Genomic DNA, 21,237 nt, shown 5'->3' with positions numbered 1-21,237 from the left:
AGTTTGCACACTGCCACAAGTCTCAGGGCGGCTCAAGCCACGCCAAAAACGCGTGCTTGCAAGGAATAGGACCAATGCCTATTTTTTGTGGGACACACATGCGTGTTGGAAGCATTTCCAGGCAAAATAGAATACGAAAAGATGTTTATATGTCATTTTGACACAAATACATTTCATAAATGAGATTTTCTGTAAAACTCATTTTTTTAAATTGCATTTTAATTGGATTCTGATAAAAACCTTAACATGGACTTTATTATCCCAGGAAAGGGAATTGAAATATAAAAACATACATTATACATCAAAACGTGTAGAAAAATACAAAAATATTGACAAAATAAAGTTGAAGAGCATGCTATTTCATTTTATCAATGGGAAACATACATGTGTACTGACAAGGCTAGAAGCAGCAGCAGCACCGTGTCAGAGACGTGTCTGGTGTGCAAAGACATAGAAAATGCCACGCCACGCTCACGTCATGCAGGCAGTGTGCAGGAGCCCTAAGTTTCTCTCTTTAGAAGAGGACAGGAGATGAAAGCAGCATCCCTCGGGGTCTTTTTGCTTTGTCAAAGTGGTCAGCATATGGCAAAATCTGTGTCCTGTCTCAGGTAGCAGTAGATACTGAATCCCAGTCAAGGGAGTGTTGAAATAACACTCAAAGCCTTAGCACGATTTTGAATCAACAAAATGTAAATGATTCAACAGCACCTCTAAGTGGCTACAGGAGTTCTGATATAAACAGCCACGCCAAGAGTGAGCAGACACCACTTTAAAGGATTGTAACTGAATTCTGTCCTTTCTGACTCCACACTGAGCTGATGTACATGGTGCTTTAAGAAAATAGACTGGACATTGTGTGATTTTCCTTTTAGGGCTGTTTTCTCATGAAGACTGGATAGAAACAGGACACAATCATTAATATGACTTTGCTACTCTTCTTTGCATGTTCATACTAAAATGATTACATTAGGCAGCCAATGCCTAACTGTCTAGCCTGTGTACTGCTGCTCTGCAGTGACTGGCTGCTGACTGGGTGTTTGGAAGGCCAACTGGCCTGATGGCTGGATTGCAGTGTCAGTGGAGTTGTAATTCTGCTCTTTATCTGTGTAGGGCAGGGTTTAGTGCAATGTTGTCACTGCATCAGTCCTATTGCTTACACAGTACAGTAGCCCCATGATCCTCAGTAGGCTACCTGTCATGTTCCTGCAGAGCGGGATCCAGTGTGGCTTAAATGTGGCTCAGTTCTCTATGCTCTTATCCTTAATGAGTGCTTGATAACATCTTCTAATAGTGCTTTCCCAGCAGAGACCAAGCTAACACTCAGGTTCATTGCATGTAATGTCATTTGACATGTTATCTGACAAATGTCCCTCTATGTCTCAACAGCTCTTCAGGGAAGTCCGAATAATGAAGTTACTGAATCATCCAAATATAGGTGAGTTCAAACAGGGGCCTGCAGCAGCTTGATGAAATGTTAGCAATACTATTCCCATTTCATTTGGATCAATTTTGGAAATTAAACCAACACCCTTCAGAAAGCTAAACCAGTATGACTTTTATCAAAGAAAGTATTATTATTATTAATTTAAAAAAACAAACACAACAGTTGAGGCCATTTATTTCCTATTTCCTTCCTTCCTCTGTTTTTTCCTGTTCTCAGATTTTTATTTTCAAAATAAGAGTATTAACAATAAACCTTTCCTCTTCAACAAAGTAAATACCAAAAACGGAGGTATGACCCAATAGTTTGAAGATCTTAACAGTAGCATCAGCTTCATGAAAATGCGGGACTTCTTTATATTTTCAGAACATATTGGCTTCCTAAAGTCCTAAAGATTTTATTTAGACTCCGATATCCATTTTAATGCAAGTAGGAAACTCTTAACGGTAAACTCAGCCAACACCAATATTGAACCTTAATTGGTAAAAACCTTTTTTATCAATATCTAATATATTTGATCTCCACCTCCTCTTTCCTTTACCCAATTTCTGCCACAGTGAAATTGTTTGAGGTGATTGAGACGGAGAAGACACTTTATTTGGTGATGGAGTACGCCAGTGGGGGTGAGTAAAGTGTTAATTTCTACCACTAAATGTGTGACATCTGGTTGATTTTGTGAGTGTATTCCTGCTTGTTATTTCGGTTGTAGAGTAATTTAATAAGCTCTCATACGGACAAAAACACTCAGTACTGTATATCTGAGGTAATGTAATTTGAAGCTGCATCTAATGTAATATTCATGTAATTGCTGAACATTTCTCAACTATTTAAGTGCAAACCATGCCATTTGAATGCTTTTTTCTAAAAGGAAATTTACAACCTGAGTGGCTACCTGATTATGATCACCCTAGTTGTAATAATGGTAATATAAAATGAGAATATATTGATTGATAATTACATATTTCCTTTCTCTACTTCAGGAGAAGTATTTGACTATCTAGTGGCTCATGGCAGAATGAAGGAGAAGGAGGCCAGGGCCAAGTTCAGACAAGTGAGTCATCAGTATCGCACTGCTCGCACTTCTGTCATCATTCCATTTACTGTTTTCAGGGGGAAGACTGCATGCACCAAGATCAAGCTTTGTCACTGACTGCAGAGGAAAGATGAAGTGTAGATAGCTTGGCCTGAGAGAAGAGGGGGGTTGAGAACTTCCTTACCCATGCTGCTCTGACACCTAGTGGTGCTACAAGAGCAAAAATGCATCTACAGCAGTTTATGTGGCCTATTGCATGCTTAAATGTACATATACCATACAAATTAACAGGATTAGACCGGTTCTTTCACATCCATGGCACTCCTATTTAAAATCCCTCATTGATGGTCAGAGCAACTGTGTGTGACACAGTGTGGACAGCTTGCATGTCTTTGTGTGTGTCACAGTACATATAAATCAACATTCAAAAAGGTATAAGTGTTTGTGCATGTGGCTGAGAGCAGGCGGGTTAGCAGCACTGTGTGTGTTCTCTATTTGATTAATGCTTTCCGAGCATATGTTGGTAAAATTATAACTGCATGAGAAATACAGTTCATAGACCTCAGATAAAGATAACAATAGCCTCAAACATTTCATGTTTTAGAAGCAGAAACATATGACACTCCCCCATGTCTTCATGTAAACCAAATTCACTTTTATTAGTCATTAAAAATCTTGAGGATGCTGGCAGAAGTTTGCTAAATGTAATGGTATTGCCATTAGCATTATGCAAGGTAAACGTTAGCTGCAAGAGCTTTTGCACATACAGGAAATAATCATCTAAATTCTCCTGCTACAGGGAATCTGACTAATTAATTGACGTCAGTTTAGACGAAGGTGTTTTCTTGATGAGGATTACCTATACTGCTTTTCTTAAATGATGCCCATGATTAACTGTTTATTTGGATGCTGAAACGGTGCTAACCGCTAACATGAAGCTAGTGTGAAGACTTGCTAACATGTAAGCGCTCTTTTACGTTTGTTTATTGCCCCACAGTTTAAGATAAACCGTATAGAGTTGTAACCTTGCACAACAATTATTGCTTTTATTCATATTTGGGGTTTGTGCTGTAGATCTGTTGTTGTGATGAAAATGAATTAACAATAATTTTGATAATTGCTTAATCGTTATTTTTCAAGCTAAATTGCAAAATGTTTTCTGGTTTCATCTTCTCAAATGAGATGGTTTACGTTTGCATTTTGGACTGTTGATCGGACAAAACAAGTAAATTGAAGATATTGCATAAGCTCTGAGAAATTGTTAATGGCCCTTTTTGACCTTTTATAGACCTAAACATTAATAAATAATCAACAGCTAATGAAAATAATTGTAAAATGCAGCTCTTTTGTTTCCATCTTATTCTGTCATTTATACTCTTTTTTTTTTTATCTCTGTCACTTTTATGTTCTGTCTCTGTGCAAATGACTATGACACTACTGTTTTGAAAGGTCCTATATGTTTTCTTTCCTAATATTTAATACACCTGTGGTGTCCTATGACTTATGTCTATGTTTGTATTTCAGATTGTGTCTGCAGTGCAGTATTGTCATCAGAGGAGGATAGTACACAGGGATCTAAAGGTGAGGGTCTAAACTCTTAATCTCACAGGTATCTGATTTCCTATTTGAGTAGTATCCATATCTGGAATGTATATCTTGGAATAAACCTCTATAATGAACCATGTTCTGTCAGTGCTGATACATTAACAATCAACATGATGACTTGCCTCATCTTTCCCCAACTCAGGCAGAGAACCTGTTGTTAGACGCAGATATGAACATCAAGATAGCCGACTTTGGCTTCAGTAATGAGTTCACTGTGGGCAGCAAGCTGGACACATTCTGCGGCTCCCCGCCGTACGCTGCTCCAGAACTCTTCCAGGGAAAGAAGTACGATGGACCAGAAGTGGATGTCTGGAGCCTGGGGGTCATCCTCTACACACTGGTCAGCGGATCACTGCCCTTTGACGGACAGAATCTAAAGGTGTGCACTTAGTTCTGGTTCTAGGATGTATATAACTGGTTACGTTTATGTAAACAGTAGAATGTATTGCTTTACAAAGGTCATACACAGTTATTTACATAAAAATTGATTAGCTATACATAAGCTATATATATATATGACATTCCACTTCCTGGATTGCACCGTGGAAATTCCGCCGGATTTCACTCATTTATGCCGGATATCCGTTGCTTTGGTTGGCATTTTAAACTCCGGTCGATGTATGTTGACTATGGTCAACCTTTTCTCAGATCTCTACAGGGAAATCCAGACAGCTAGCTAGACTGTCCGTCCAATCTGAGTTTTTGGTTGCACAACTAAAACATCTTTTGAATGTACACATGTCTTAGACTTATTTTATTTTTTATATTATATTCAGATGAAACGTTGTACAACCTAGCTCATTTGAAACACACTGACACCTTTAATATGTCCTCCAAAAGGGGAAAACAATTCAAAGTCCCAATAGTAAAAATAATAATAAATGCTCCTCTGAGACACTTTCATAACTCAAAATATATGAAGAATACTGTTTCAGTCTGAATCTGCATAGACAACAAAAGCCAAAGTAGCCTAAATGTAAAAATGAAGTGCTACGGCCTGTTATCTTATGTATCCAAGAGACTTATAAGTGGGGTATGAGCTATTCTGAGTTAGGATGTTCACATGCAAAAAAAGAATTGGGTTACTTTAATGACCAAATAAAGAGTGGAATTTCCTCTCTCTGTCTATCTTTTGGAGTAAGACATTGTAGAAATTCATCCGCCCTGCTTTAATTATGCAGCAGTCTTGGAATATTCTTCGGCGCTGCAGGAAATCCAGTAGGTCAAGAAAAATTGCACTGGGCTATGTTATTGTTGCCTTTTTAAAGCTGTGGTAATCAATATTTTTTATACTCACAACTGATCATTCAACTACGTTTAATGTGAGCTTGTGATGGGAAACCATCAGAGAGCAATTTAAGTGCTTTTCAGCTCTGGGTTTTAGTTTTACAGCCCACAGCGTTTTTTGTTTTCAGCCCTGGCAGGCAGTTTGTTTTGAGTAAAAAGCAACTAACTATTGAATATGCAATTAGCAGCATATCTGCTGGATGAGTGCATACTTAAACTGTTTGCTAACACTGTAAAAACTGTAAACTGTGATAATGTTGTATGGCTTGGTCCACTGTCTAATGCTCTTTTGTTGCTAGTTGTTGTTGTTAATAATTTCTTATTTGTTTACATGTCTGTCTGTCTGGCACTTGGTTTGTAGGAGCTGAGGGAGAGGGTCCTGCGGGGAAAGTACCGTATTCCTTTCTACATGTCCACAGACTGTGAAAACCTGCTAAAGAAACTACTTGTGCTTAACCCTGTCAAACGAGGAAGTTTGGAGGTATTACTGGCAATTGCATTGTTGCATCCTCACAGATATTTGCTCTCCATTCAGAAATGATTTCAGGCTGTCCAGAGTCAATACCACCCCTGCATTTAAAACCAGACTGAAGTTCAATAGTAAAGATTTCTCCACTAATAATAACAATTGATCACAGTGTTGTTCAGTCCCGGCTGATTTCATAAAGAAGTCATTAGTTTCTCATCTGTCTATTGGAGCCATTTGCCTTGCAAGTAACTGTCATGTTGTATAATTAAAAGACATGAGTCAAGATTTATTATCTGCAATTGCCGTTGATCTAATTGCACCGTACATACATAAACTGTAATTGTCTCTTTTTTTTGTCAGCAAATCATGAAAGACCACTGGATGAATGTGGGTCATGAGGAGGAGGAGCTAAAACCTTACATCGAGCCAGAGGAAGACTTCAGTGATTCATCTAGAATAGGTGGGTGTGAGTGTGTGACAAGACTATATGTCATGGCCGGTAGGTATACTGACTGTGATTCACATTGACTTCTATCCGCCATCAGAGCTCATGGTGACGATGGGCTTCCCTAAAGATGAGATCACAGAGTCTCTACAGAATCAGAAGTACGATGATGTCATGGCAACTTACCTGCTGCTCGGCAGAAAAGCTCCAGAGGTCAGTTTGTTTGACCTACATCATGTTGACATCATCACCAGTAGTTAATGCAAGTGGCCATATCTCTCATCCTGTGTTATTTTTCAGTTTGAGGGGAGCGAACCTTTGACCAACAGCATCCTGGGTCAGCGACAGCGACCGACCAGTGACATCAACAACAGCTCCAGCATTTCTCCTGCCCATCCCAAGGTCACACGCAGCATCTCGAGCAATCAGAAGCAGCGCCGCTACAGTGATCATGGTGGGGATGATGATGGTGGTGGTGGTGGTGGTGGTGGTGTCGTAGAGAAGCCAAGTAAAGTAACCTCATCCTTCCCAGCTCTGAGAGTGCGGCTGGCTGCATGCTGTGTAGGGGGAAGTTGCTCTCAGTCACTGAGGGTTGGCCACAGATCAGATACCGGTATCCACCCTGTTTACCAGCTTCACTTGTATAGCTGAACAAAGCTGATAAAGCTTGAAATTTGTACTCTTGGGAACAATAAATAAAGCATATTTCGACGTTTTTATTTCATAAAAGGAAAAGATCTACATCCAATCTGGACTAATTTGTTGGTTTGCCCCAATGTTTGTTTTCATAATCAGTCAATTCAAATGTACAAATCAGTGACTCAGCCTCTACACTGCACTGGTTGTGTAGCAGCTTCCTCCTCTGTCATGTGGGGCAATTGTGTCTGGCGCCTTCTGCTGGCTGGCTGCCTTCCTGCAGCTCCCTGAGGAACATCACCTCAAAGCATGAGGGGTGAACAGCTTTTAACCTGCTCGCCTTGACTTTTATAGCTGTACAGATTCTTAAACAATGTGTTGTAGCAGTGTTATATTTAATAGATGGGGTGATGTGAAAATCCTGGCTTTGAGTGGCTTTGCTTGACGCTATTGTCACAAAGACACTGTCCTTGTTTGCTTGTTCTTTTCTGTCTAAAGATTCCTGATATTGGAGCTGTAATAGTGATATATCCGTTGGAAATTCTTTATAAGAATGCTCTCATATGCGTGTCTCTCCTAGTTGGTCCGTCTGTGCCCCCCGCGGTATCGTACACAAAGCGTGGCCAGGCCCTTAGTGTGGAAAGTGACCACAGGGCGGAGTGGGACGGTGCGCGCCGGCTCGAACTCAACACTTCTAAAGGAGATGTTGTTCCCGCTTCACCATTGGGGGTGCAGGAGAGAAAGAAAGCTACAAGTGCAGTGGGGGTGAGTAAATGGGGCGGACACTCACACATTACCCAAGGACATTTTATATTTGTTTTACATTTTTGTGACCAGGCTGCGCTAATACTCAGTCTAACTTGCTTTATCATGTTTTTTCTCTTTCCATTAACAGACCAACGGATCAATGACTCGCAGGAACACATACGTGTGTGAACGATCCTCTACTGACCGATATTCCGCTATTCCCAATGGCAAAGACAGCAGGTAAACACATCCATAGTTAACTGCAGGGTGAGCTCTAGCTCTCCATGTTCTCTTTGATTTTCATTATTGTCCAAGTCATTTTTCTGTCAAATTTTCCAATTGGACAAATTACTAAGTTTTGTTTAAATATCTTTATTCTTGGTCCCCAGTTTAACCGAGGTGTCAGGGAGCACCTCATCGACTGCAATGAGCTCTACACGACCTCGTCACACTAAGTCCATGTCATCGTCAGGGCATCCTTCAAAGAGCACACTGCCCCCCATCGACGACAACACAGAGCTGAAAGCCAGGTGATTATCCTGATGATCACCAATAACTGTGGCCATCACAGCTGGATTTTCAATGCAAAAGTCTATTTGTGGCAAAGATAGTGATGCTGATAGTATGATTTTAACCTACTTCTAAATTATATTAAATCACGCGAGCATGCTGATACAGAATCTTTTGACACATGTAATGATTTCTGCTATAATGTTTATGTTGCAGCTCCTCTCCTCGGGGTCCCTCCACCTCTCCATCTGCACACAGTATTAGCACCCCTGAAAAGAACCGTTTCCCCCGTGGGACCACTAGTCGCAGCACCTTTCACGGTGCTCAGCTCAGAGACCGGCGCAGTGCCACCTACAACGGCCCCCCAGCTTCGCCTACATTGTCCCATGATACAGGGGCTCTCGCTCAGCAACGCAGGGGCACCTCCACTGGGATCATCAGCAAGATCACCTCCAAGTTTGTCCGCAGGTCAGTGAAGACAAACGGCTGCACACTAGGTTGTCCTTACAACTTCTTAAACCTAACAGTTAAGATATTCTCATTCCCCTTTGACTACTTTATACTGCCATTTATGAGTGCTTCAGTTTTGAAGGAATTGTTCTTTTGCTACATAGTCATACAAAGTCATATTTGTTGTTTAATGTATCTTCATGCTGTCTGAAAGTATGACTGATCTTTGCGTAATTACTAATCACACTAGATGTCAGATGGATCAAGTATTAGCTCAGCTCAGATTAGAGAAATTCCAATTTAGACTGGTCCAACTACACACTAAAAGTTTTGTAATTATTTTTGAAACTCTATGTCATCTGCTTTCATTGTTAAAAGCTTTCTCTATACATGCACTCACATTATGAATCTTAATGTACCTAATATAGTATTCCTAATATAGGCACTGCAACATTTTGAACAAAACAGTTCCATAAAACTTACTTTACTTAAAATGACTTTATTTAAACTTTTTCAGCAGTGAAAACAAAGAAAGCATCACACAGTCTCTGCCTCTTTAGTTCAGATGCACTCTCTGATCTCCTCTCAAGTCCTTATTGCTTATTATACATCCAAACTGTTATCCTTTGCTGTCAATATGAAAAGCAAAGGATAGGACCACATCATGCATACAGCAGTTAGCTCCTTGTGTCACCTTCACGCTGGCCCATCTGGTAGAGGCTCACACCTTTCTCTCCTTTTCTCCCCGCATAGAGCTATGTCTTTCAGGTCCGCCCGGAGGTAGGAGAACACAACGCTTGCTGCACCTGTCCCCTCTGTCCAACAAAAAAAACTGTTCCCACAATGTCCTTGGCCCGTGTTTCCTCAACCCCTTACGTATTTGCCCACTACACCACATCCTTGCGTACTGACGCCCTTGTTATGCCGTGTATTTCCCTTCCTTGTGTCCACTGCTTCAAGAACATACCTAACAGCTCACCAGCTTTTCCTGTACTAAGTTAAGCCACAATATCGGCTTCTCAAATCACTGGCTTTCCTCTCCTTACTCTCCCCCGTCTTCATGCTGAGCTAAATAGAAAAGATCAGGCATATTATGGAGGCCAAATCAAAGATTTAGAACCACTTCCACTCCTTACAGATCAGTGGGGATTAAGGAAAGGTAGCGTACAGTAGACAGGATGATGCAGTTGGTTATTTTGAAGGGGCTACAATAGTAAGTGCATCAAAAAGTCATAGTCACCTCATTGTGTGCTGAACCCTGATACTGAGGAGTGTGGATTCTTTCCTGGCATGATGCCTGACAACCCTCTCTGTGTCCAGTGATGATGGGGCTGGTGTTGGTAGTGGGTGGGGGAACCCATGTTGACATCAGCGTGTGGGAGTAATACTGTATTCCTGGTTTATTTCAGGGTGCCTAGTGAGGGAGAGGCCAGCACCCGGACAGAAACACCAAGGTGAGAATTTGATCAATACATAGATTTCATAGAAAGCCCGTAACCAACCTCTGCCATCATTTAACGTCTCACTCCATATCTCTTTCTGGTCTTTCTCTCTTCTATCTGTCTTCTTCTGTTGTTGTAGAAGTGCATCAGGCGATACTAAGGAGGACTGTGGTCGGGACTCAAAGCCTCGCTCGCTTCGTTTTACCTGGAGCATGAAGACCACCTCCTCCATGGAGCCCGCCGAGATGATGAGGGAAATCCGAAAGGTTTTGGACGCCAACAGCTGCGATTACGAGCAGCGCGAACGCTTCCTGCTTTTCTGTGTCCACGGCGACGCTCGACAGGACAACCTGGTCCAATGGGAGATGGAGGTATGCAAGCTGCCCCGCCTTTCACTCAACGGCGTGCGCTTCAAGAGGATATCGGGCACGTCCATCGCCTTTAAGAATATCGCCTGCAAAATTGCCAATGAGCTCAAACTGTGACAGCAGATGGAGTCCCAGTCAGTCTTCGGTGAGCTCTGGTTCTCATATCATCACTGGATTAGTGTTGACTTACAGGACAAAATTCAGCACTGAAGGTCCTCACCTTGTAGAATCAGGGTGGACTCGGCTGGTAATGTGCAATACTGGCCACGAATGTACTGTACAGGGTAGTGGATCAGAGAGATAACGCAAGGTTTAACCTCTGTGACAGAGAGATAGCAAAAACAGCTAACCACCCCCTTTTTTTCTTCCGTCCGGCCCTCTGTCTCTCTCATCAGCCCGCTGCTCCTCATCATAGCACACATTAATGAAACATATGCAGTATGCAACTGAAGATGTCCATCCTGCAATAATGTTTTCAATCTCTTTTTCTAAACGCCTACTACAAGATCTACTGTCCTCGCTGAATAACCATTAAAATTACCGAAAGCTAAAAAAAAAGCCGCTTTTCCACCTGTGTTAAGTCAGTATATAGATCAGGCTGGAGCCCATACTAAAACTATGTAAAAAGAGAATTGTACTGTATGCATAACATCTGCAGGTACTGTATTGTATATTGATTTTGTGTTCTGTACAGAATTTTATTGTCAATACTGTCTTATTTTCATGGGTTTTTTCCGTTCTTTCCTAATATAATTGATGTCTCTTACAGCATTATCCTTTCGGTCTGAGTTGTTTTGTTTTTTTAAGAGCCACCGTATGAAAATAGTGTTTTTACTTTTATTTAAAGAGCACTAAATTATTTTGTGGAGTATTAAGGGATGTGCTCCCTTGCCTTTTACATTGTGTTTTATTTGCCTATGGAAAAAAAAACACTAAGTTGCACCACATAGACTTGAGTAGTAACTTCAGTTGAAACTGAAAATGTGTTCACTTTATTTTCTCTCAGCAGTAGGTAGGCGGTTTGGAGATCCTGCTGCAATTGCACAAGTTTTCCAGGATGATGTGTATGAACATGAGAGTATGCACCTGTATTTCTTTCATGTTAGTTTGGTAGTCCTAGATGACAAAATAAGCAGGGTTAAATTGGTTTACCTTAGAAAGAAAGAATTGGATGTCTTTGTCCTAAGGATGGACGATGCATGAAAAGTCAAAAACAATCACCATGAAAGAGGCGGTCTGTCTTGCGGAGCCTTTCTAAAGAGACTGATTTAGTCCTGTGAGTGTGTGGTTGTGCAGGTACTCGTGTATCTCCTTGCTTGTGTTTTTTTTTTTTTTTTTTTTTTCTTCAATTCAGCTGATTTTATTGTATTTATTCCATTTCATTGTAATGTGCTGCTTTGTAGAATTGAGGCGTGCACTTTGTTGGAGAAAATAAAAAGGATTTTATTTGTTTGTATTTATTTTATTTTATTTCTCAGATCTAAAATCCATAGTTACACAGCTATCTTAGAGACGACAATTTCCCTTAAGCAAGGAAGTAGATGTGTTAGTGTGAGTTGTTTTGCTTCGAGGACTGGGTGTTGGCATTCACTCTGAAGCAATGTCAACAATGCTACACAGTGCCAACAGGGAGTTCAGATGAGATGTAACAGTTAATGTAAACTTTTGAAAATCTAAATAGCATTATATTAGTAAATAATTTAATCCTAATTATGACACAATTGATATGTTTTGCATACATGTTAGTCAAAGGTAAAGCATTATGAACAATATCCTCAGTTTTTCGTTTCAGGTCCTTTTTAAGTGTGAAAATAGTTCTTGTGTGTGCCCAAAATGTTTTCCATACTTCTTATGAAAAACTGTCAACAATAAAAATGTAAATTGCAAGGATTCACAGGTAGATTCTCACAACATTTCTGTTGATATTTTCCGAATTATAAACATAATATTTTAAATCATTCTCTCTACCAATATGTATCTAATCACTGTGGTCCTTCTTAAACTTACAAAAGCTTAATTTACAAATATTTTAGCGTACAAGTGGAAAGACAGAAAAATGTAAACATTTTGTTTTGGCAAATTTGTTCCGTTAAACATGTTAATAGGTTAAAAAGTACTATTTCGTTATTACTTTCTGTAGATAAATATATGAGATTACAAATGTATAAACATTGCTGAGTCACATGAAAAGCTGAACACAGAAAAGAACCTACTGGCAATATTCAATGGATTAGTGAGTTTGGGTGATGCATTCATCAGGATGGGACAGCCTGTGTAAGGCCCTGGTCATGCATTAATGTCCTGACAACATATTGGGTCTAATCCTAACTTGAGGTGCATGCATTAAACTCAACATGCATCTCAGCCAAGTAGCTTTGGTTGAGATACATGTACTGTAGTTATCTTTACATGAATCATGCACTGATTTTAATGGAAGATAAAAAAAAAGAAGAGTAATGCCTGCCTTGCTCAAGTTAGGATCACCTAAGTGTTGTTGCAGTGTTGTCTGAATCTGCTGCAACAGCCATCCCTAAACACAGAAACCACTCAAACAACCGCAAAAACAGTCGCTCAGTTGCTCAGATCAATGACCAGGTGCTCATAAATCTGAGTTTTCCCTTTGAAACTGGAGGCCAGCAGGAACTGCCGGTTGTCTATGGAGACTGGAGAGAAGGCCCTTGGCGCCTGGACGTTCATCTCCTGGAAATGGACAAACTCACCCTTCTTGGTGTCCCAGCGGTACACCTGGGTGAAAGAGTAATCGCTGCCCAGGATGGCGTACTGCCAGCTGGCCACAGAGAAGGGCTGGAACACCATGGAGCCACGAGAGGGCATGGTCTGCAATTCTCTAAAGAGGGCTCCATCCCAACGCATCACTTTGGAGTCACCGATGAAGCGCGTTAGACAGATGAAGAGGTCGGATTTGACCTGAAAATGCTTCACAGCATAGACGTCCTCCATCTCTGGGATGTCGGTGCGTCTGTCAAACAGCTTGGTGCTTTTGTTCCACTGGTAGATGACTGGCCTCTGAGAGCTGCTGGACAGGATCAGGTGAGGTTTGGAGGAGATCTCCATGTACTCAGCATCGGTGTCCCGGTACCACGGGTGGAGCGATTGGTGAGAGTAGAAGCCGTTGCCGTTCCACTTGTAGATGGTGGTGGAGCCAGCCTTGGAGCTGTCTGCTATGACGAAGAAGGATTCTCCATCGATGCGGAAGGTCTCCACATCGTTTGGTTTGCGGATTTTGAGGATGTCAATGCCTTGGAGCTTAATGAATTTGTTGGCAGAGGTGTCACGCTTATAGATGTGTGAGCCACCAAACAACTGAGCCACAATGACAAAGAGTTGGTTGTCAATGACCAGAGGTTTGCAAATCACTGTGGACGTGCCTGGTGAAGAGAAATGAGGAGAAAAACATTGTAGTTTCACTTTGTCTTAGATCTATGTCTCCATCTAGTGGCTCCTCCTCCAATCTCACCCCCTCCTTTTAGACTCAAAGCTCATTCACAACCACATGACAGTATATTTGAAATTACTTCTACTTACTGTCAATGTCATCAAAGTTTCTAAAGACCATCTCCACATGATCCCACTCTAGAAAGCTGCATTTCCCAATGAAGGGCTGGGCAAACACCACATACTGGTCATTCCCAAAGGAAAATGCCTCCACAGATATGGATTCAAACTTCATGGACTGGTAGGAAGAAAACTCTGTGAGGGTAACAAAACCAGTCTTTAAATAACATTGAAAAGGTCAGGATTAATAAAGTGAAAATAAAAGTATTCCTTGTGCTCCACCTGTAGTGATGCAGTCGAAGGACTGCGGCGCCAGATCGTTGATCTTCTTGTCCAGTTGTGAGGCCGGGCCTTTACAGTAAATCTGATCTACTGTAGCGTTGGTGCTGTATATCCACTCCACCAACCACTTCAGCTTACAGTCACAGGTGAACTGGTTCCCTCGAAGGTCTCTGAAAGGAGAAAAGCACCAAACAAACTTCCAACAGGGATGCGCTCAGCTTTTTAAATTGATTTTATTTTCAAAAGCTGCACTTAAGTATGACTGCTGGCTTTGCTCTCTGGCCCTCACAGCTTCACCCTGTGCTCTCATTAATATCAAGAGGGACTATAAAGAAGCACTGAACATCTTCGGTGGGTGATAAATTGCACACTATCTCTTGCTTCCTCACTGCAGCATGTAATTTTATAGGCGTTAAAAGCACCACCCACACATTCTTCAAGCCTTGGCTGAAGTGGACTAATGATACAGAGTTCTATATATAGAAGAACTCATAGTCCACAATAGCTTCCATTATAATTTTAGTTATGTAACATTATGTAATGGATCTCTTTGTTTCCAGATGTTGCAGGATTGTAATTCATACTTACACTTTTGTCAAGGCTTCAAGACCTTTAAACAAATCTTTGGGCAGAGTCTCCAGATTATTGTAGGCCAGACTCCTGGAAAAGAAGAAAAACAGATTAGAAATATTGCATATTGTCGTCATCGTCATCGTCGTCTTTGTCGTTGTTGTGCCCCCCCCGCCCCCCACACCTACACACGCACACACTGGTTACACAGAGCAATATAAAGATATCTGTGAAAGAGCTTAGCCTTGTGAATTTGAGGAAACATTAAGCTATATTTAGAGCTGCCTCCCCAGCCATTTTATGTCCCTCTCTGCTACAAAAAGGACATTCCTGTGTTGAAAAGGTTGTTGTGCTTTATTTTCTTAGTTTTCTCAGAGCTTTGTCTTAAATATCACGGCATCTTCTCGTGTCGGTGCTCAACAGATATCTTAGTTTTAGAGTGGCTAACTCTACTTTTCAATAGGTAATATTAGTTGCCGGACATCAATTAAGAGTGGAGTGGAGCAGACCGATACAACACGTTCTGCGGATACAAACAGAAACAGAAAGCTTCCTTACATTCTTTTAACTTACAAAGAGACCATCAGTGAAAAGATTTCATATTTAAATCAGAAACTGAATGATCATCCAATTGTAAGTACTATTATTTTTTAATTCTTTTGCATGATAAGCAAGAAATACAGTTCATACTTACAGATGAACTAGAGTTTTCAGTCCATGGAAAGCATGTGGTGAAATCGACTTGATTTGGTTGTTTTCGATGAACCTGAAAAAGGTGTTGATTAAGGGAGACAATCTTTTGGAAACCTTTCTAGTATAAATTTGAACCTTCTACTCACAGATACTCCAGATGAGGAAGACCAAGGAAAGCATCCTCATTAATAGATTCCAGGTTGTTGGCTGTGAAGAGGCTGTGCAGAGAGATCCATAACATTTCACTATTCCTGCTCACAAATTATGTTAACAACAAGCTGTTGTCCCACATTAGCAGCTGCTCTGAACAAGATGGACCTGTGATGGAAACCCCCTCCTGTATCTGTCACAGCAACCCAACTAAATCAAAGACAAGGATCAATGTTCTGTTAGGATTCCTGCAGTCTTACATTGTTTTAGAGGGCATAGTGACTCAGTCAATACTCCGCCCCAGTTGATAGGAATGAAGGGGGATTCCTTCTTCAAAAGAAGGGATTCCCCTTCATCTCCTTTTGAAATCATCTGATCCACAGATACATGTTAAGGCAAGACTTGGACGAATGCCCAGCAGAGAGGCTATACTACCTTGATATCAAGAGGCATGTAGGGAAATCATTTAGAAAGGTAATTTTCTCCAAAGCAGTTATTGTTTGAGCTCCCCATTCAGATGGCTACAGCAAGACCCATTTCATTAGGCTGTAATGTGTAGTAGCATCATCAATGGGGAGATGTCTTTGCATGTTAAACATGGCGTTGATCACCTCACTGGGGACTGACAGCATGCAACAAAGACTGAAGAACAAAAAGCTCCAGAGATTTCTCACAGGAGATGCAGGGCAGGTATGTGGCTGAAGCTCTCTTTCGGGATTTCAGTGAATTCAGACTTGACGAATGATCTGTGGAGAGGGGAGAACAGACGACAGACAGACAGACAGACAGACAGACAGACAGACAGACACACTGGTTAGCTTTAAAGAATAGACTGTCTCATACAAACTGCTGTTCCAATCTGTTCCTTGGATTGGGCTACTGTGCCGCAGCAGCACAGAAATACACGTCTTCTTCGGCAGATCCGAATATGTTCTGTACATCTTTGTAATGGAAAGCACGGGTTAGGAATGCGTTATTCAAACAGTAATACATTTGACTTACAGTGATATGACATCGGGTGGAAAGCTGCGAGGGATCAGTCCTGCGCTTTCGCACAACGCGTTATCTTTGGTACATGTACATGATGGGGGACAGCGAGGCGGTTTGGCTCTCTTGCTGTCCACTACAAGTAAAACAGACGCCACTACAAGTACGCAAAGCCAGGGAGATCTTCTGGGAATCTTGCGTGTATTTTCCATCCTTGCGAACCGCTGCGGGCACGACCTGCGAGTCGAACAGCCCTACACATGAACCAGGGTCTCCGCTGTGGTTCCTTTCCCACTGCTGCGGCTGCCTGGAGGCCAAGCGACGCGCTGTCCACTTCTGTCCTGCACGCGTTGGAGGGGATTAAACCGTACGTCCACGGCGCTGTAATAACACTTCACCCCCAGACGAACAATCAATATCCCCCCCGGTGACAAAAAATCTGCCTCAAACTCAGAAAAATACCAGCTGGCGCGGTGACAAACGCGGTGTGAGGGCAGGTGGAGATGCCAGCGGGAGCAGACGGAGCATCTTCTCCATCCAAAACCACGCCTATGGTTTCAGCGAACGCTACACTCTCCGTGTCGACCTCGCGGAGCCCGATAGGCTACGCAACGGAATGGTATAAATTTTCGTGAATCAGCTGGGTGAAATGAAGCTCTGACATGAGCCAGCGGATTGCTGCCTTTGCGCAGACGCACACGGGCTTGCGGGAAGCGGGTGGGAAACCCGATTAAAATTAATTGTCATCATCATGGAAATGGCTAGAGCGGTAGTATTGGCTCACATTGCGCCACTGTCTGCCATAGCTTGTATTAATATTATAATTATGATTGTAACCTGGTGTTTTGCTCCAATCGTTCTCATATTTTTGTGTGCACATTTTGGGGTTTATTTCCTGGTTTGCCCGTGGTTTCCATGGCGACTGCTGGATGCAAAATGTTGCTGCCCTGTGATGGAGGGGAGTGGGGAAGCCCTCCTGTCACTCTGACATCTGCTCTGGCTCAGTCAAATGAACCCCATCCCCCTCACAGACAAAGGACTGAGTCTTTTCTCACATCTTGCTTTTCTGCACCGTTATTTCATTGCACAAAGCCAAATAAGAAAGCTAATGTTTTCTTATGATGTATTGCTATTATTGCTATTATTAATTGCCTTTATTGCTATTATTAATTGCCTTTTTGTTGCACTGTGACCTATAAGGTCTTCTTGTTCACCTAATATCGCAGATCCCTCCAGAGTAGATTACCATGTTTGTTCACTGTGTCTGGCAGGGCTGCATGCATCAGACCTTTCAGGGAAGAAGCATGTGCAGGGAGTTTGAAAACGTCTCTGAATACACAGAGCTCTGAACCGACAGTCTCTCTGTGCCTGATGGCGTTACACAATTTGATATTCAGCATCTGTTCCTGATGATAATACAATTTCTCCTGTAAAAAAGAAAGCTGGACATGCTCTGAGAGCTTATTTTGTGCTGCTTGGTTGTTTAAAGGGGAAGGGTGGAAGAATAAAGCAATTACAAGTGAAGAAGATAAAGGAGACTGCTTACTTCTGAGAAATTCAGAGGGGAATTGTGGACATGGAGGAGCTGGAAGGCACAGAAAGGAAGAAATGTCATTTTTTCATAAGCAGCTTTTGAACTAAATGGACAGTGGATAACAGTGGATATAATTGTTGTGCTGCAAGATGATGGGTAGTCTTTGCACTTCATAAATGCCTCATTCATCGCCAGAATAGAACACACACTGTCCAGAAACTATTTGACCACAGCAATGTCCGCAGCTATTGATACGCCTGAGCATTGTGTGTTTCTGACTGGTAACGGACTTTTGATATCTGTGTTATTGGTTTTCCGTAACTACAAATACATGACTGTATGTAAGTGCATGCCTTCATACACATGTCTATAGCTAAAAAAGAGAATTAAAAATAAATGTATTTCCAAAGCAAAAATTGAACATTTTCTTGTTGTAGATAGAAAATCAGTGACTGTCTTCCCTGATGGTCTGACATCCCCACCAGAGGGAAATGAGGAGACAGTAGAGCCCTGTCAGAGGGGGACTGATTCATAAGCTGTCATCTCAATAAAGATATTTAAAAATTAAAATAAATAAAATTCTATATTGCATCTTCCTGATCTTATTTTTTCGTTATGACTGTTAATCCTAAATTTGTTATTGTGATCATTATTGATACGCTTCTAAATTGCTGTAAATTAGAATTAACATTCAGTAACATTGTGTGACAATCATATCCATATTAAGGTTAAAAAATAGAAATAGGCCACCCTCTTGCTCACCCTCTACACCAGTGAAAGCAGCACATTATGTAGGCATACTCTTGTTTTACTGTTCGACCTCTGGACCTAGATGCTGTCTTAAGGTGTCATGTCAGGCCACAAAGCCGGCTGACTTCCCGTGATATGACTGCAGGCTTTAGAAAGTGAGATGAACTCTGGTTGCTGTATGAACTATGAAGCCTGCATTCCACCTGGTAGTTTCATGTCAAATGGATGATGACTTATGGCAGTGACACAAGAAAACACATCTTGTTAAATTATATAATAACTATATGGCACACAATAATTTAACATCACTGTAGAGACATATGTGAAATGCTTTAACATATTCAATTTAACATTAAATCCCATGTAAACCTTTGCAAACTGCAGCTTTTAAAGGGTGATAGTATATATTTTCTTCTTGATGCACCTTTTTATACTGTGATAATAAAGTTAGTGTCAGGATTCACAATTTGTCTAGTTACAATACATACATATTCATCTTACTCTTAAGGATGTTCATTGACATTTGATGAATGAATAGCTGAAAACAGAAACCAGTTCCAAATCAGTGACATAGGTCTCTTGTAAGCTTGTTGGGAGTTGATTAAGAGATGATGTTTATTTGGTCAGTCTTGCTCTCCTAAAGCCCCCTTTAGCTAGATCTCATTAGTATGTGACGTAGTGTATACATACATGTCATACAGACATGTTGAAATCAATAAGGTTGTAAGTTACCATCAGGAAATTCGTTCTATTCAATTATCCATGTGCTGCTGCTAGTATACCCTGACACTACTGTAGTCAATTAGAACCTTAGTTGTCCTGAGAGGGGCAACTGGTTTTACATCCATGATGCAGCTTAAATGAAGCATGTCATTTTTAATTTGTGTGTTTGGATTGGGTTAGAATGTATTTAAATGCACACAAAAAAAAGTTTGAAAATAAACTTTATTGAAATTCATGATGCCATTACATATATAATTACATATTTAAATGCTATACATTAATTTTAGTCAATTTTCTTTGCAAAGGTTGCATTCGCTGAGATTTAAAGTTCTTGTGTCAAACTTTCACATCAGAAAATAGAATCACAAGCTGTGTTTTAAGTAATCCAAACCTTATAATTAGAGCTGGGCAGCGATTACAATTTTTAATCGCGATTAATCGCATAATTTCCCTGATTATTCACAATTAATCGCAAAATGAAATAACGAATTCAAAAGTAGTATATAGTGCCATTTTTTTTTATATGTTCTGCCATATGAATAAAAGTGCCGTAACATTTGTTCGGCAAAAACTTACCAGCATTTTGTTTATAAAGTAGCAGTGAAATAAAATATTTAGTGTACATCTCAACTTAACCCTCTGAGCACTAAGGCCATTTTTACAGTTCATTGTCCGTCTGGATTTATTTTATGTAAAAACTTGTAAAACATCAACTCTGTTGTCTACAGTCAAGATTTGAACATCATTTTTTTTCAGGACAAACTGGGTTATTATAATATGTGGGTTGCAGTAAGGTCACTTGAATGTTAAAAATGGTTGTAGGACCTTAAAGAAAAATAAATAAATAAAATGGAACATGAATCTTCCAGATATGTATTGATATCACAGACAGAGCAGTAAAACCTAAGGCATTTTCCTTTCTAAAACACTTCTCATATGTCTTGGGAGTCACACTGTGAAGAAATAATCATTATAACTTATACAGATGACAAAATACATGAACTTTTTTCAAAGAAAGTCCAGACATTTTTTGCCCTCATGACATTTACTTATGCCAATAATCAACAAAATAATGTCATATTTATTGATATTACACCCACAGCAATGCTACACAAGCATTTGTTTGTCTAAAAAAGTTCTCCTGTATGCAAAAATAAACATACTAAACATTATAAGTCATATAAAGCACATACTATTTACATTTCTTCAAAAAAGGCCCAACTATGTGCCAAATCTCAAACAAATGGGGCCATTACCCTCTATAAAACGGTAGATAGCTATCTTGTGCACTATAGCATCTTTGATTTGAGTAGGAGTATTGTCCTCTTTCAGCCTCCATACCCTTTGGATGACGTTGCCTCCCATATTTGGGCATTCTACTGGCTTTACTTCCCTAAACAGAGAGCAGACACGGAGCAGCGAGCTAGGGGCATAAATGAGCCAAAACGCGATGAATTATGGACGTAAAGTGGATAAATCTTGGATGTAACAGTTTAGATTTAATGCTCAACAACCCCGAAAAAGGCTGGAATTTCCAGGCTGGATAGAAAATCACCCGTAGCGGCTAGAAGGACCCGGAAGAGACCTCCGTAACCGCTA

General features: G+C 40.7%; 2 protein-coding genes across 5 annotated transcripts in view; one reads left to right on the top strand and one right to left on the bottom strand.

The window, feature by feature from the left end:
* mark1 (MAP/microtubule affinity-regulating kinase 1) overlaps window positions 1-11,889 on the top strand; it is a 30,537-nt gene extending 18,648 nt beyond the window's left edge. Inside the window, exons 4-19 of one of the 4 annotated variants that reach the window (XM_034898941.1) lie at window positions 1,387-1,435; window positions 1,999-2,064; window positions 2,422-2,492; window positions 3,999-4,055; window positions 4,222-4,458; window positions 5,728-5,847; window positions 6,196-6,295; window positions 6,381-6,493; window positions 6,581-6,734; window positions 7,497-7,681; window positions 7,812-7,903; window positions 8,053-8,193; window positions 8,390-8,641; window positions 9,377-9,403; window positions 10,033-10,077; window positions 10,205-11,889. In XM_034898941.1, coding sequence (XP_034754832.1) covers window positions 1,387-1,435; window positions 1,999-2,064; window positions 2,422-2,492; window positions 3,999-4,055; window positions 4,222-4,458; window positions 5,728-5,847; window positions 6,196-6,295; window positions 6,381-6,493; window positions 6,581-6,734; window positions 7,497-7,681; window positions 7,812-7,903; window positions 8,053-8,193; window positions 8,390-8,641; window positions 9,377-9,403; window positions 10,033-10,077; window positions 10,205-10,550 — 2,055 coding nt within the window. In that variant the 3' untranslated portion in view covers window positions 10,551-11,889. Of the gene's footprint in view, window positions 1-1,386; window positions 1,436-1,998; window positions 2,065-2,421; window positions 2,493-3,998; window positions 4,056-4,221; window positions 4,459-5,727; window positions 5,848-6,195; window positions 6,296-6,380; window positions 6,494-6,580; window positions 6,789-7,496; window positions 7,682-7,811; window positions 7,904-8,052; window positions 8,194-8,389; window positions 8,642-9,376; window positions 9,404-10,032; window positions 10,078-10,204 lie in introns of all 4 variants that reach the window. The other 3 variants (XM_034898939.1, XM_034898942.1, XM_034898940.1) reach the window with 3 other exon arrangements.
* LOC117960780 (leucine-rich glioma-inactivated protein 1-like) lies at window positions 11,753-17,334 on the bottom strand. Its single transcript, XM_034898943.1, has 8 exons — window positions 16,647-17,334; window positions 16,319-16,390; window positions 15,641-15,712; window positions 15,496-15,567; window positions 14,820-14,891; window positions 14,232-14,401; window positions 13,980-14,144; window positions 11,753-13,822 (listed from the first exon to the last, which is right to left on the bottom strand). The coding sequence occupies exons 1-8, from the start codon at window positions 16,841-16,843 to the stop codon at window positions 13,005-13,007; spliced, it is 1,638 nt and encodes a 545-aa protein (XP_034754834.1). The 5' UTR covers window positions 16,844-17,334; the 3' UTR covers window positions 11,753-13,004.
* Between the last annotated feature and the right edge of the window lie 3,903 nt (window positions 17,335-21,237).

This window comes from Etheostoma cragini, chromosome 17 (genome assembly GCF_013103735.1).
Source record: "Etheostoma cragini isolate CJK2018 chromosome 17, CSU_Ecrag_1.0, whole genome shotgun sequence".
In the NCBI taxonomy this organism is placed as follows: Eukaryota; Metazoa; Chordata; class Actinopteri; order Perciformes; family Percidae; genus Etheostoma; species Etheostoma cragini.
The sequence above is the reverse complement of the archived record's forward strand: the minus strand, read 5'-3'. Positions and strand labels throughout refer to the sequence as shown.